We start from the raw sequence: 17,739 nt of genomic DNA on the forward strand, positions 1-17,739 counted from the left end.
ATAAAAACAACATGGGAGATGAGACTGTTACCTGAAACCCAGTGGCAACACAGATCTGTGTGACAATGCCAAAATCTTGCAGTGGCTCTGGCTTTATCTCTTCCTCATCAGACCCAAGGCTGGCTGCACAGAAGCCGACCTGCCAAAAATCTTTCAAAGTGTATGCAAACTTTCTCTAGCATCTGGAGTTGCCTTTACAGCAGTGTTTGCCTCTTTGGGCAAAAATTCCTCACCTTCAAAGCACAAAGATACAGGTCACTCTTTGGCTTCTTTGCCCACGCACTATAACAAATCAACAACATGGTACAATTTGAAGGGAAATGACAGTAGTAGAATGATGGGAGCTTCTGGGACTCTTTGGCACAGAAATATGGGATTTTTGTAGAACACGAAATCTCCGACTGTGGCAAGGTCTACTCCAACCTCCAAAGACTTTGGCTTCTTACCTATTTACCAAGCAATTAGTTGTAGTAATACAGACATGTATATGAGGCAGTTTATGTGTTTTGTATCAGGCTGCCAAGCATCGTTGTGGAATATATACCCAATAAGACAGCATGAACTGATCTGAACTAGTCACCCATGAAAATCCATCTGCTCACTCATCTGCTCGGCACCGACAGACCCGTCTCTGTTAAATGGGAAGAAAATCAAAGAAGTCAGGCATTTTCTGGAGCATACAGAGAAGCCCTGTGGGAATGGTGCATCCCTAGTCCTGTCATATAGAGACGCTGCAGAAGGGACAACAACATTAGTAACAGATTACATTATTAGACTTGCCTAAAATATTCATATTCAAAATAATATTTAAAAGGGGACAAGTGTATTTAACAATGCAATTGTACTAAAAAGAAAAAGATTTTTTTCAGATATAATATAGTCTTTAGGATTATTGGCTACTGTAATTTTCATTGGCACTAACTCCACAGGACAATGGTAAGAAAAAGTCCTCCAACACAAAATTCCAATTCCCTTTTCCCAAATACTATTAATTTTTTACAATTAGTACCTGCTACTCCTAGAACACATTCTGGAGCCCACATAAAAGGCAGCATAGTCCAGTACCTATGACAACTAGACAGGCACCGTGGCTGTAAAGCTGAAACAAAGCCCACTGCAATAAAGGAACTACGTACAGTTTTGTGCAAGAGACAAAGTTCAGCTACAGACAGAAAAAATCAAATTAAAACAAAACAAAACTTGTTGCAATGTTACTTAGAATTGTCTTGCCATAACCATTTCGGTATAATCAAAAGCCGTATCAACGGCTTCAAGAAAGAACAGTAAACAATCTAAAAAGCTGACTTTACTTGCCACTGTATCTAGATAAATCAGAACAGCAAAAAGGTATTTCAGTCTCCAGTATCTTTCAGAAGTTCCTTCATATGTCCAAATGGGACAAGTTGCATGCCAACATCAGTTTCTCATCTTTCTGTGATTACCCCAGAGAATCTGTTCATGGCTTTGGACTCTCTCTTCCATTTGTTGGCATGAGAAACATTGAGTGATTAACCTCTCCTACTCACTCATGACCTGCAAGTGAGAAACTTTGCAGCCCACATCATCCCAAAGGACAAGATTTATGACCTTCCTCTGACAACACTGTGTTGACATTTAGCTTTATCATCAACTTGGTTGATTTACTTCAAATAAATGCTACCTGAATTCATAGGCAAAGACATGGGAGGGTGTTTGCAGATGGAATAAGAACCTTAGAGCAGCAGTGGATTGCCCTTCTCTTTCATCACACAAGTTGCAGACTGGCTGATGACAGACAAAAGGTGCTGCTGTCACAGACACCATTCCTACTCCAGCCTGTACTCATCAGGAGCATAGGGTTCAAAGTGGGCTACCAATTTACATGCTTTTAAAATTGGAATGTAAACAAACAATGTTTTGGTACATTTATCTGTAAATGGGAGACCCACTCATGTCAAAGTCATTCAGACTATATTGCAAGAATAGCTCCTGTATTTCCTGTCCTGAAGAAGCTCTGCTGCCTTGAACAAGCAGTTGAACTTCTTGCAGAACATCCTCTCCCTTTAATTTTCTTGCATGTATTTAGGACTTCAGGATAACAGCAATCACCTCATGTGAACGTGGGATCACCCGACAGATTCCATCTTAGAGCAAACTAGCTACATGCATAAAAAGGTGTAGGGTTACTGATATAATACTGCATATAATGGGTGGAAAAAATTCAACATTTAGTTTAAGGAGATGGGACTTGCAGAACACATCAACTTCCTTCCTACTCCCACCCATCTTTCAAATGATTGGCCAACTTCAAACAAATTTGACAGAGGTCTCAAGGATTATCTCATCACAACAATCAGCAGTGAGATAACCCCATGTTTTTAGTATTGGTGCAGAAGGGCCAGGGAAACTCAGTCTTTTTCTAACTTTTTGGCAGCCATTTGCTGTGAACCACCAAGAAAAGGTGAAGACTACCTTTTGCTCTGGTAGCAACCAAGAAAAACATATAGAAAAAGGACATACACAGGTAAGAGGCAGGGGACCTTGCTGGTGGGATGCTGGGGGCAGAGATCAACTCTACTCTGGAGACTGGAGGGGCCCAGGGAAGGGACAAGAGGAGAAACAAGTGCAGCTGAGGAGGATTTTTTTGACACCAAATATATGGTGACCCAGCTATATAATTCTGCAGCTCACCGACCAGTTTATTTTAGAACTTTATATTTAATGGGAATGAAATTCTCACCCACTGAAGTTAAAAGAAAAGAAAAGAAAAAAAAAAAAAAAAAAAAAAAAAAAGAGGCAAGGAAAAAAAGGCAAAATTCTCCAGAATTCTCATTAACTTCAGAGGATCTGGGACTTCACCTCAGATTTTTCCAAGTATTTGTAATGTCTATCCACATGCTTCACGGTGTATTTAACACCGTTGTCTCTACGCTAGTTTAGATTGTAATGTTTTAAAAAAACAGGCAAGGCACTGTAACTAATCAGATTCCAAAGAGGAATAACTACATATAACATTCATTAATACAAAGATTCACCACACAGGGTCTTTTCTTTAGGACCAAATTTATTTGCTAGATTTATTGTCCTATTTGCAGTCATGTCACTAAAAGCTGCAAACCTCACAAAATTTATTACCCTTCATATAAGGAATATATAAAGCAACAGTAAGGATTACAAAGAAGGTAGTAAGTGCTGGGGAAGCTAGAAAGAAAACATTTGATTGTATAAGAAGTTTCTGTTTGGTACAAAAATAAAGGTTAGTAAAATATTGCATTGTAAAATGAATTTATATTTTGATGTCACTTAAAGGTTCCACTTGCAATTAGAAAACCGGACAGATGCATTTGGGAAATCCTCCCTGGAACACCATAACTATGAACTAGATGGCTTAGGAACCTTTTCTTGGGCTAACCAAGACTTTTTCAGGGAGAAAGCCTCACACAACTGTTATTGCCAGCAAAGCTGAGCTCTGCACCCTACCCCATTGGTCTTTTGACTATAGTGCTGAATAAACGGAAGTCAGGGTATAAACCCATCGTGGGTTTATCCTAACTTCATTCCTAAGGAGAGGAATGCTTCTTCTGCCTCCTGTTTTGTCCCCTTTGAAATCATCTGAACAATAAGATTTCTAGTATTTCTGTTCAGAATGGTTCCACAAACAAAGCTCTGAGCAAGATATGCTAAAACCTATTCTTGCACCATCTCATTACAAAACCCTCTTGTACCTTCCACTGACTAACCTGCAGTGGCACAGAAAGGCTGAGGCTGGAGGATAACAAAAAGGAAACTGTACCTACATGTTGGTTGACTCATCATAGTCACTCTTCACCGAGCAACCTCAGTGTCAGTCCAAGCTTGAAAACAGCAAAGTCAACTTACATGCAGCCTTTATTCCCCTCACATTTCCTTTCTTCTTGATACTCAGTTCTGCAAAGCTGTTCTCACTACTTACACGGGTTTCAGTGCTGCTGTAATTCCCTAGAACCTAATTGTTCTCCCATCATTTATTGATCTGATTGCAGATGACAGCTTAATGGCACACGGCAGCCCTAAAGTCAACATCTTAGTTTATCTTAAAATGAGAAATGTTCTGATTTGTGGAGTCCTGACCCCTGAAATTCAAGTTTTATTACATTGCTCTTTATTCCAACCCCTTTCAGAAAGTATAATGCACAGTCGTGAACATCACCCCACTTTGACTTGTTGGCATCATCACTTTCCAAGTAACTGCGCTCCTGGGGGAGGAACTGAATTTGTTCCATGACTGTTTCCGAACTGAATGGCAAACCTTAAAGTCAGATCTCACTTATTTCTGATGAGATGAGAGCAAAAGGCACAGAGAAAACTATTTAGTTTTCTAAATATATTCTTGTTTCCTTTTTTGATTCTTACATAAGTTTATGTCTCGATACTAAAGAAAACACCTTAAAATTGATTATAGCTCTTGTAACAAGTAATTCTTAATCACAAGGAATTCCTACCAAATGTATTCCATTTTCTCATTTTCAATAAGCACAAGAGATTCTAGATTGGCAAGTCATAATCAGAAAATAAGGACTTAACAAGCCTATATACCTTAGTGTTTCTATTATCTCTATAGTGAATATGAAGAAGCTTAATTTGAAGCAGTAGTAAGAATGAGTAAATTATGAGACTGAAAACAGCTAATGGGACACACACACCTGAAAGTTGACTTCAACCAAGCATGATTCCTGTAAAAAAATCAAAGTCCATTTCTGTCTTTGCAATCCCAGTAATAGCAAAGGTGTTATAAATATATCTGAAAGAGGTATAGACAGAACTAAGCATATATGTATATTGTTATATATATTAAAAATATATATAATAGATCCAAAAATAAAAACTGGAAGGTGTTCAAATTACCGGAACAGTCTGAATGTTTGATTATGTCTATCAAACAAATGAGGGGAAAACAACAACCTGAAAATCATGAGACACACAGAGTGCAGAAAATGTATTTCCCCTGCATAGCTTAGGCACCAAGAAAGCCATTGCAACTGTTCCTAAGCAAGTCAAGGCTGGAATTTAAAACACACTGACTAGAATCAGAAAGGCAAGAAATCGTTACATTTCAGATAATGACACAATAATCCTAGCTGCTACCTGACATTCAGACTCTGTGAATTGCATCAACTTTCATTCCCAGGCTTGAACATTTTATAAATCTGCTAAATGAACATTCACGAACTGAAAGACTAGTTTAAGCATGACTATTTAAGCATTATCAACTGTGGCCCAAGACTATGGAGTAACTGATATTTTCAAATGCAACAGTTTGCTCATTGCCATCTTATTACTCTATTTGCCAGCCTTTCTGAAGTCCTCTACAGAAAAGCATGAGTGCCTGAAGCAACACATGGTGAGCCAATGCAGAATACAGTCAGCAAAACAAGAGGAGACATGCTTCATCATTAACTGAGGCAGCAAAGATGCAGGAGAAGGAAGATTACAGAATGTTAATAAATCATTGCATTTCAAACCATCTCAGCTGGATGTGGAAATGTATAAACTGGGTTACTGAAGAGAAAATAGATGAAAAATGGTAGAGTAGACATACTAGTCTAATGACTAGTGTCATTAGAGACTCGATTATGATATTCCAGACCTTCAGTTCAATTGCACATTAATACAAGTGTGAACACCAAAACCAGACATTTTCACACCTCTCATGAGCAAGCCAACATGGACTGTGTAACCCACAAACACAGTTAAGTCAAACACACTAAGTGCTCTGCTGAAGAAGTAGCCTGATGAGGCTTTCAGGGAGCTCCAAGCAGACACTTGTACCTTTTTCAGGGTGAGCAGCCCAGCCTAGCAGTGTTCATCTGTCCCTCAGACCCCTGGTGCATCAAGTATGCTGCTTTTGTGACACTCATTACCATATTATCAGTTGGGGAAACTGGGTCTAGACTTCTGTTCTTCCTGATTAAATTTCTCCTTGTCACACAGAGAGAACCTTCTCAGCCACAAGACTCAGCATTGCCACAATTTCAGTGTAATTCATATTAAATTAACCTCTGATCCTTGCTTTCTTGTCACCCAATTTGCATTGTTATGAAGAGTTCTTCAGATACATGAATCAATGGAAAAGCAATTCACCAGAAATGTCCCTGCAGACCACACCCCATTTCTGAGTTGGGAGTTTACTGACTGTGATACCAGGAAGGTATTTCTTGCTTTGTCTCAGACACAAACTGACTCAGGAAAAAGGACAAAGTGAAAGCATCTCCAAGCCTAATGCTCATTAGCCTGCCCGAAATGTCACATGCATGTCCTAGGTCACAGACAGCTGGATCCAGTTTGCACAGGAAAAATGTCATTACACTCATCGTGATATTATTTTTGTTTTTTGCCAAGCAGCCTGTCATATCACACACAGGATATGGATGGAGATGGTCTTCAAAAAAATGTAATATGAGCAGAGACTAGCAAATAGCAACTCCTTTATGTTCGTGTATTTATATAATCAAACATTAGCAAAACACAGGGATTGGGGAGACTTAGTTGTACAAGAAAAGCCAGATCTTTGCATTTCAGACATTGAGTCCCTTACAGAAAATTGTAGTATCAACCCTGTAACACCAGTGTTCCTTTTTCATGTTTCAAAATGAGAGCAGTATGTTTACGTTCTCCTTTTCTGCAGAAGCCACTGTTCCTACTCACTGCAACACCTCCAAGAGCTTAGAAAGGAGCTGAGGCAGAACAGTTGTCTCTCTGTATCGACTTGCACGTCATAATCATTGTTTGTACCTGCATACTATCCATGCACGAGAAGAGAATTTATTGGCAAATAAAATGCAGAATTTGGCCATTTGCTTTCCTGTTTTGTATTCAAATGGTGATGTGGACCAGCCACAAACTGTATCAAGTAGCTTTTCAGGTGACATCCTATTTGCTTACAGTGTTCACAAAGCACTGGTCTGAGAGGTACAATAGGGACAGGAACAGGAGATTTTTTAAAACCTTTCATTTCTGCTGGGTGCTCAGTTCAGATTGTTGAATCTTCCAGCCAGACAGATGGTTAAAGTGAATTAGAGATGCAGCTAAGAAATGCTGTGAATTTCAGTGGGAGTCATGTGCCTAAAGCCATTTAGTTTCAGAAACTCACCGGTCTCCCAACACAGCCAGTATTTTTTGTGTCAGAGGTCCAGATGCACACAAACATTTAAACATTGCTCCTGCTCACTTCCGTTTCTGAAGCTGCAGCCACAACATCAGTAGCTTAAGCTCTGTGAAGATTCAGCAGCCTGAATGATTACCACGTGTATTTGGCAGCAACTTCACTCCTCCATATTTACAGGACACTGAAGAAAACAGGATCTACTCTAAAATCCAGGCACACTCAGAACATATACTGACAGTGTCCTGCATACATTTTTTTATAACTTTGCACTGTAATACAGTACCCTTGTCATGTGACAAAGCAAGATGCCAGACTGAAGGCACTACTACAAACTAGCTCTGCTGATGCATCACTCTGAGAAAAACCCCTACTCAGCCGTTGCCTCTGTTAAGAACATACTACGATTTTTCTTAATCCCCATGGGAAAGTAAAGCTTCTTTCTACAGAAAGATCAGAAGTTTGCAACTGTAACAAAGCATAACCCTTTATTGCATGGGGAAGAGGCAGAGATATTACATCTTGATCTAATGCCATTTTAAAATCAGAATCCCAAGTCCAACTGCTTTCATCTCTTAAAGCTGTGGCTTTTGGTAATGTACAGAACCCTTTGTAAGTGAGGATCAGGGCCTGCATTTTCCAGTCAGTCATATCAGCTAGTGTGTGAGGCAGCAGCAAAAAAGATTTTTCTAATTTTTACTTAATAGGCTTTTTATGTGCTATTAACTAAGAACTATGCTCCACATTGCTCTGCCTTCACCAATCCTGACATATAGGGTCTGTGATTTTGCTTAAAAACAGAGAGAAAAATTATCTTCTAAACTTGGCAAGAAATACTGCAGGACTGTTACTGGAAAATGCCAAGGAAAAAAAAGGGTACTTCTCTGGGATCCAGGAGTCTGTAATGGATGTAACCTAGAATTAGATATGGCATAAACCATATTAAGGGCTTAATTGCTGTTTCACCTAGATATACACAACTTGGAAATTGAAGTGGAAATGTAAGGACTCTTACACTAAGGAGCCTATGAAACAGGTCATTTAAAAGGCTCTTTAAAATGAAATTTCAGATGATAGGAAAGCTTATCATCATCTACTGATTATGAGTTGTGTTACTTCAAGCTGTTGTCACTACTCAAGCTGAATTCAAAGCCCTTCTCATTCAGCCTTAAAATTGAACCAAGCCTCTCACTAATCTTGCTCCTAATAGTTTTTCTCTGCTTATTCTCTGCTACATTTTAATTCAAATGTTATTGCTGATGCTCTCCCGTTCCAATAAGCATAGGGGAAAAAAGCACAAGGATGGATGACTTAAATCATATGGGATGGACATCAAAATCGTCAAGAGTGTAATAAATCAACACTTGTTTCTTGTTGATGTGAATCATCACACCATAGTGTATAATATGAACATGATGTGTGAGCTTACGTCAGAAACCAAACATCACTATTGGTGTTCAAACAGCCCTTCTCTCAGTTTGTTTTCACTGTCATTGTTATCAGTCCTACAAGAGACTACTGTTCTCAAAGCTCTGCAGGTCTTATTTTTATGAATGTAAACTAATACTGAGATATCACAGGACAATGATTCACCTCATGTCTCTCTACCAGCATTCTTCAGTCAAAATCTACAGTAGCCAGGCAAACGAAGAGCAAATACATGTCTACAGAAAAAAAATAAAATGAACCGTCTTTACTCTATGCTGAAGCTACATAGACCAAATTCTACAAATACCTAACAGTCAGGCTTCTGCGCAGCCAGTGGAGAAATCATCTCCACTGATGGTGATCACCACTGACAGTTCAATACCATCTCAACACAAGGGGTAGGCCATGGTGTAGCTCTTGTTGTACCTCTTCAAGGTCACAAGCAACCTCAAACTTCTCCCATTCTCCACTTTGCCAGTCTATCTCTGGGGATGTAAATGAGAGCACACAGTCTGGTGGGTGGCAGGGATACTTGGAAGTTCTTTTTGAGATTCTAAAAAACAATTGTTCTCTGGCTTTTTCCTCCTTTTAATGATATAACTTTGGTGTTTTGATACCCATCTTACAAGAAAGAGCTGACAAAACTATAAAGTGAAATAAAAATCTGTCTAGTTATAATTCAAAAAACAGGGGTAGTCCAGTGTAGTGTCTCACTGCACAGAACAGGCACAAAAATCAGATACAAGAGCAGCTGGAGCTGCAGAGCAGTCAGTTAAAATAAAACAGAAGGAGAGCTACACAAATATCAAAGAACCACAGAACTGAAGTTTCACGAACTTCAGAACTTCAGATTGAAGTAAAGTACTTCAGAGTCACAGGAAAGGCTCATTTCTCAGAAGCTGAGCAAAATGCAAACAGTCAAGGGAGATATACAAAACACTATGTGCTATAATGCATGCTCCCCAAGTCAGTTGTTATGGCAAGCAATTCACTAACGCCGATTCTCTAATAACCACCACTTACGAAAAAACTCACAAATCAAAATTATTTATGAGGCTTAAATAAAGCTCAGAGCAAATGCAAGGGTTATTTCACTTTCATCTCTCCAAAGGAGGTTCAAACACTTTAAATTGATTAATAAGCTGAACAGAGATTGATCAGGGGTCTGAGAATGAATTTTAAGCAATCAGGTTTCCTCTGAGGTTTGCCTTTCTTGTTGGGAAGAACAAGAGGTTAAATGATCCATGCTTTTATTAGGCTAAATAACGCCACAATGTTGTTTGATGTGAAACAGGAATTTGTAGTCATTCCTTAGATGGGTTCCTTTGTCATGACATGTCATCCTAAGTCACAACTTAGGATCAAAGTTTCCTGCAAAAGTCTTAAAGGTGCAAGTGTGCTATCCTGAATTTGTAGCTGAGGACTACTAAACCACCAATCTGACAGCAAAAGATCGATATTTTACCATCTTCTCCTTACTGGCTGCCATGACCAAACGTGGGGAAGTGGGGTAAAGAGAAGATAATCCTGTCTATTTCCCGTCTCTCCAACAAAACCTTTGGAAAGTCTTTTAGAATCCTGTTTTCAAGGGAGTTGACAATTACAGTTCCTTGTATGGTCAAATTTTGACCTCAAGAACTTGGGTATACCCAGTTTAAGAAAAAAAACAAGTAACTCACACATATATCTGTGACTCAACATCAGTATGCACTATTTACATATGTCAGGAACTTAACCCCAGACTCTTAACTTAACCCCAATTAACTTCCTTCTTTCAATCCTCTACAGTCATCTGCTTTATTCCCAATAAAATTATAAATTTCTCTTGGTTCTGTTTCCCCCAACTAAAGCGAAAACTGCCACAGCGTGCTGAGAAGTTTCTCTAATCTTTAACCGAAAAATACCCATGTATAATACCCGATTACATGCTTTCAGGAAACAGTACTTCTATAGTAGCGCAAATTGTCTTAAATGTAGTTTTATATATGTGAAAGTACAGTATTTTCTCCACTGTTTGTCACTACTGCATCCCAGTTCTAGGAGTCTGCTTGTATTCTGCTACCGAGTACTTAGTAACTGTTTATTTCAAACACTCCAATATCTTAGGAAGCCTTTTTCTAGAAACACTTTAGTAACCATCTTCCTCCTCCTTTTTCTCCCCCTTTCTATAGATTTAAACTCTTCATTTATAAAGTATTATTAATGAAAAGGGAAACAAAAATCAGTGTGGATGCCCTCCTTTTCCTTTTATGATGGAGACCATCATAAAAGCTTCCAAAAATGTGCAAACTCATTTATCTCACCAAGTCTGTGATAGTGAAGCTCACTTAAACTGCTGCAGATGTTCACTGTTAACCACAGTATTTCCCTATGTCTCATGGTGGGCAGATCTGGAGGTTCCTCATCATCAGTTTGCAATTCTTCAGATGTGGTAGGTACTCCAAAACACCAAACCCCACATTCCATTAAATTTCCCAGATTAAAATATTTAATTACTCACTCACCTTTTTCCCCTCTGTACTATCCCCACTGACATAGGACAGTTTTCGACGGACATAGAAGAGCATATCATCTTGCCGGGGGGCCCATTTCTCCATAAAATATGTTGAAAACATCCAAGTCCAGAACACAATACGATCATCTTTGAAACACCCTAAGAAGCATAAAAGAAAGGAGAAATAAGAGTCATGGAACTACCATGTCACATTTGACTGTGCCTAATACGACACACAATGTCTTTGCAAGGGTGCAGTCAATCCCAACCACAGGAGAAACATTCTTGTACAGCTCATGGTAAGTAAGATCTTCTAAGTTGTATAGCACAGCCACCATTTGGCATGAATGCAGAACCCATCTTTGGCCACTGTCAACCAAAATTGCCTTCGTCCAACCAATCTGCTCCCCTGCATAACAAAAACAGATCAGGGCCGATGAATATATCCTGCTTATGCCTGTGTCACTCAGATTGGATCAATAAATTGGGTCAGAGTTTGTCAGAGATGCATTCAAGGAATAGTCCCAAAGGCATGTTGTGCCAACATATGCTCCAGTTAATGACATGAACCCCTCAGCTGCCAACAGGTTTGTCGTACACTCTTGGAAGTACTGACAGTCCTTCAGAAACTAGCAGCTGCTACCTTTCTTAAACCAATGCATAGAAACAAGAATGTACCTGTGCAGGAGCTACTGTAACTCACCCTCTGACTAGAAACAAAGCCCAGATCTTCCTCAACAAAGTAAAGCATTTTGTAGTCGTGAATCCCAATTAAAGAAAAGAAGGGGAAAAATGAGAAAGGAAGATGCAATTAAGTCTTGCTCAAGGCGGGAGACAAAGTACAACAGCATCAGCAATGGCATGGCACTGATCTCTCAGCAGGAAAAGGAAGCACAGTAGAGGCAACATCACATTTTGTGAAACTCTTCAGCATAGTTAACTATAATAAAAACAGAAAAGATGCTGCATGTTTTCCATGCTAAAATGCCAATTTAAGTCCGTAAGTTACGCAGACAAGCAGAGAAGCCAGTACTGCTCCTGGTGACATGGGAGCTGAAATTCTCCAGTGCTCCTCAGTCCTGCTGGAGGCTTCTTCATGGAGTCACTGCATCCCCTCCCCTGCAGCCCTGCTAACAGATAACTATAGCTGTTAGGTGCTGGCTACCTGTTTTGAAATCTGTGAGGAGAATGACACTAAAAAACCTACATTGCTGAGAAACAGTAAAAAGCTGAAATGCATGATGGATGGCAGGGATACGTACAAGACAGGCATGTGTGTGTGTACACGTGCAGCTGCCAGCACAGCCTCCAGACCAGATATCCTTTACAGTGGCTTATTTCCCTCAAAGCTATATGCTGGCTGCTAGATTTGTACACGTGTGTCACTCCCCAACCCTCGGCTGCTATTCCCGTCTGTTTCCCTCTCAGCGGTACACTGAGCATATTAAGTATTTCTGCAGGGAGACAAGTCTTGAATAAGTGACATTTATTTATGGTGGTATCTGAATTAAGCTTTAGAAGATTTCCCAGTAAATAGCAAAGAAAGTTTACATACCATAGCAATGAACACGATTTTTCTTAGATAATGGTGGCCAACTTCAGGGCTTTATGAATGAAATCAATCGCTCTTCTAATCCACAAGTGTAACTCAGCACATTTTCCTACTTCATTATGTGTGCAATATTTGCAAGCCAAATCTTTCTTCCAATCTTTAATTACTGTGGTGGGCAGGAGGTTAGACTTTCAAAATTTTTTTAGCAGACAAATGGGCAATTGAAATAAAAATGTTATGTCTTTCCAGCTAAATCCAAAAGCAATACTGAAAACAAAATGAAATTCCACCGATAGAACATACACAGAATAAAAGGATGGTATTTGAAAACATGCATATAGTTTACTGTATCTGGGAAAAAACAGTAATGAAAAAGCTGTGAGAGAAGAGGAAGAGGACAAGATTGAGAGTTTCCAGTGCACGTTAATTTCAAGGCAAGCTGCAATCGCTTTATTTGCATAGCTGTGCTGAAGTCTTTGTGATTAGTTAAGCAAGCACAGAACATGATGTGCAATTGTGAATAAAATCTGCACTGTATATAAGTTCTATTTTTACCAGCAGGGAAAGAGAACCAAACACTGGAGAGATCAGATCCAGGATGCTGTGCTCCTTCTCCATCTGAAGCCCTCCCTTGGGCACAAGTGAACAGGACTGTATGGCAAAGTTATATTTGTAAGCCTACAGCACAAGAGGAGAATCAAATGTGTTCAGACTCCCAGAAAAAGGCTGAAAAAGACAAGATTATCATCAGTCAGTATATTCACTGATAAACACCAGGAAGAGAGAAGAGCTACTCAGATTTAAAGATGTACTGCCGACACAGGAATGAATTGGTCTGAAGTACCCATCCACCCATATGTAAGCTAGAAATGAGAAATAGATTCTAAAGCATTCAAGCCATAAGGTTCAGGAACAACCTCTTAAGTAGGAATAGTGAAGGCAAAAATCCCTACAGCTGGAAAAAGAGCTTGACTCATTTAAGAAGGCTGTACTAGTGACACCAGAGGACATCATGACCCAGTCCTACCTCTATATTTTGCAAAGAGTAGGAAATAGGGCATGCATTCATCATGATTCATTAACAGTCTCAAAGAAACTTATTAAATCTCAAGGGTTTCGAGTAACTAAATTCCCAGCCTTATTTAAATTAGGGGGATGGGAGGCAGAGCAGGGAGATGAAGCAATGGGGAAAGATGTTTGCCCTGAATTCACATGGAGTTTTAAGAAAATCAAAAGAAAAAAAAAAGCATCCATGGATTTTAAGAATCATCTCTGAAAAAGTCTTAGTGTTCAGAAGCATACTTTAGTTTTGTGTCACAGACAAACAAAATATGCCTAGGCAAGGCACTCCTAAATTTTTATAGAAAAGTGGTTTTTTGTTTGTTTGTTTTTTTATCAGTGGGAAATATTTATTTTTCCCTTAGAGAAGAAAAATCAACAAGTTAACTAAATCCAGGGTTATAAATGAGGGCTGAATCATTTTTAGATTCTGGTTGTACCTGCAAAATTCTGAGAAGCTGTCACACAAGGTGCTAAATGCTTTACACAATAACATACAAGAGTTAATATGTTCTTTCTGAATGATTTATGGATGCTTATAACAGCCCATTAATATGTGCAGGAGAATGGTGGAACAGAGGAAGATACCAGGACTTTTTACACACTCCTGCCCTTGCTGAAGAACACAGGACAAACTAATTCAATGCATTTATCTATCATTAGTCTAAACAGAAAACCAGGGGACAGAAGTGCTGCAGTAATGCAGCTACTTCTGCACTGCAGCATAATGCAGGGGAAAAAACTGACAGACCTTACAGCAATGTTGGACAGCCATCGATTCAAAACCCTACCTGCAACAGATCAGAATAAAGTTGTCCTCCAAACTTCAGAGATATTTTCAGAACTACTGTATAATTAAGAATGACATGAGGATGTTCTAGCTGTTCTTACAGTGTTGACTAGAGGACTTTTCTTGAAGCCAAAAAGAGCCAAACCACAGCAATACAGCTGCTTTTATTAAATTTTAGTAGAAGCAGGAAGGATGGGGAGCAGCATATAAGAAGAATTAGCCTTTACAATCTACTATTAAATGGCAATAACTTTGAAAAGGAAGCAAGAAAATTTGTAATTGCAACCCAGACTTCCTAAAGCTTAACTGAGGAAAAAACAAAACAAAACAAGAAATAAATTTCAATTTGAAGCCAGAAACTGGCATATCCAATCGATCCATTCAATCTTGTCTTCAACTATTAGATCTTCAAAGCAAGGCATACCGTTACAGATATTTTGTTAATTTACAGCGTATCACTTGAAGCCTTCCAACTCTGCCAAGAAGATGCTTAGACACTGCTTTTAAAATTGTTTTGGGTAATGAAGTGGCCAGGCAGGCAAAATTCTCCTTTTCAATACAGAGGAGAAAGCAGAGGCCTTAATTTTTCAGACTTTGTCACAGTACCCTGTTGAGAAGCCTCAACTGGGCTTGAGATGGTAGGGCTCAGAGGGATTCTGGCCACCGTACAGGACATCCACCAAAGTAGTGGGCGTATTCAGCTCTCAGCTGGTTTGCTGGCCTTAACTCTGTTATATCTGATACTACTCCTAACCATTTGGCAAGGACTGAGATCAAAAAGAGTCCAGTTTTAAATAGCCCAGACAATCCTGTGTTGGCAGTAACTTTCTATCACATCGGTCCACCACTGGTTTGCACAGCTCTCAGCAGATGATGTGCATGTACACACACACAGGACTGTTAAGCTGACAGGCACTTAATGAAACACCTAACACTTAAAATTCCTGGAGGCTTTGACTTCAGTATTTGGGGAGTCTTTTCAAAATGCTAACAGTTTTATTTTTGCCAGAGAATTCAAGCCTTCTGCAACACAAGAAGTAGATAGTATCTGCACAGGATTGAAAATTCCATCTCTAGTTGAGAGCATGTAGCCAGGCGGCCTCTGAAAACACTCCTCCCTCAGTGAATTCTGCTTCTCAATGAATAAAATTGAATTGAGTCAAGAGTATAAATCTCAATACACTAAAAGTTGATTATATAATTATGAGACCTTTGTAATGAATAAATCCTAATTACAACAATTTACTGTAATGATTCATTTACATGGATTTTATCCTCATTAGCAACAAGATTTATGCCAGCTGCTATGAAATAAATAAATCTTTCTTTCTACCTATTAGATTTTTATATTGAGCATTAATTTCAAGGAGCTGACTCCAGATCCAGATAATAAGTTAGATTTTTATTTTTTTTAATTAACGCTTTCAAAAAAAACAACAGTGGATTAAAAAGAAGTGTCAGCATATTACTTTGCTTTGAAGAAACTGGAAAAAAATCACATTTTGTAGCTAATCTTTTTCATCATGTAGCATTCAAAGATTAGAGAAACAATTATTTCAGCTAGACAGGGTTTCCTACACTATTCCTCTCGTCTGCCATGAACTACACTTATCTGTGAAACATTGTGAAACTCGTTTCATCCAATTCTGTCACAGTACCAACATCTATAAAATGAGCATCCTTAGATTTTTAAGGGTTAATTAAATGCTTATGACAATCTTTGCAACCCTAGAATAGAAAGCAAACGAGTTCTGAGCAATCCACACTGTATGTAATTCAATTTTGTTCCGAGTTTAGCCAAGTATTCTGCAAGGACAATATGAGAAGTGCTTCACAGATTAAGTTATGTAGTTAAAGATATTAAAAAGTTGTAGTACAACTGCATAAAATCAGAATGGGTGTCCCCTGTCCCATGACAGTTTCCAGCTAGCTAGATCATTACAAAATCAGTTCAGCCTTCTCCCCATGCATACATAAAATGCCAACAGTTAAACCCTTGAGTTTGGCCTTATTTAAACATGGACTTCACCAAACTTGCAGTTCACTAGCACCACCCCACTATTCCCAACCAGGCACTGCAGAGTGCATATTATCAACTGAGAGCTCCCCAGAGCAAATCCTTGCAGCACATTCATATCTCATAAATACTTGTGCTGTGAAATAAGCACTTCCACTGATGCCAGCTGTAATGACAGAGCACTGTAAGAAGCATGTTTCTGCAAGCACATAAGTCCTAAATCTGTCAGAAAATACATATATACTTCCAACATAAGTTTTTCTGGCAGAACTCTAGCTAGAAAAAGAAGGCATCATGGTAACAGCAGTGATAGGGATAAGCCAGACACCATAGATTAAACATACGACTCTGCCACAGACACAGCACTCCTCTTTCCTTATCCTAAAATGGAGATAACTGTTCCCCTACCCAACCATGTCGCATGCATTAAGGTCATACAAAGAAGAGAAGCAGAACATAATTAGAGACAAAAAAAAAGCTGTAACAAATAATACACTCCATGCTTCTTTACTAACAGATAGTAATTTACAAGGAGGATAGACGGAAGCTAGTTCAGAAATGAAGATAGTCTAAATCAAATGGAAATGTTGCTACTCTTCCATTACTTTTTGAGCACTTTTTAAGGAATATATTCTCTTATGCTTTCCAACTCACACACATGTATACATGTATTACAGACTTCTTACAGTGAAACTTGTTTTAACTTCGGTTTCATAGTGCATCTATAAAGGAGACAAAAAAAAATTAAACTTCAAGCATTAGGCCATCAAGACTGAAAAGCCATGAAAGAACAGATCAATTATTTTTATAGCTGCTGTGCCATATTTACTTATTTCCCAATAGATGACAGCACATCTCTCTCATTTCTCAACCTTCTTTAAGGATCTTTTTTAGGCATCACTATGATCGCCAGAATCAATATGAAGTTTCAGCATACACCTCAAATTCAAAGCTTGCTGTCACCAAATAATTAACCAACAGGCCCAAAATAACATGAGCCAGAAGCCGCTACTTGTATCAAATACAAACCTGGTCCTTTGAGAGGAGAGGGGAAGAAACACATTATTATGCTCAGGAGCAGACTACAAAATCTTCCATGAAGGTCTGTGAACAATTCCATGAATAATAGGTCCAAAACACTTGAGATTGAGAGAAACTGTGCTCACTTTTAATTGATAACTTCTATTTCCTAAAGCACAGAAATGGCTCAGAGCTGACTACATATAAATTACACAGAACAAAAACAACAGTGGACAAATGCAATTATATTATAAAAATC

At 38.8% G+C, this 17,739-nt stretch overlaps 1 protein-coding gene across 5 annotated transcripts in view; it reads right to left on the minus strand.

Moving 5' to 3' along the window:
* Positions 1-17,739, minus strand: part of KIAA0930 — a 69,126-nt gene that overhangs the window by 24,453 nt on the left and 26,934 nt on the right. For 2 of the 5 annotated variants that reach the window (XM_082770355.1, XM_082770354.1), the window contains exon 2: positions 11,053-11,201. In XM_082770355.1, the coding sequence (XP_082626481.1) occupies positions 11,053-11,201 (149 nt within the window). Of the gene's footprint in view, positions 1-11,052; positions 11,202-12,597; positions 12,783-13,149; positions 13,304-17,739 lie in introns of those variants that run through there. The other 3 variants (XM_082770357.1, XM_082770358.1, XM_082770356.1) reach the window with 3 other exon arrangements.

Source organism: Aythya marila, assembly GCF_965140915.1.
Source record: "Aythya marila genome assembly, chromosome: 1".
Lineage (NCBI taxonomy): Eukaryota > Metazoa > Chordata > Aves > Anseriformes > Anatidae > Aythya > Aythya marila.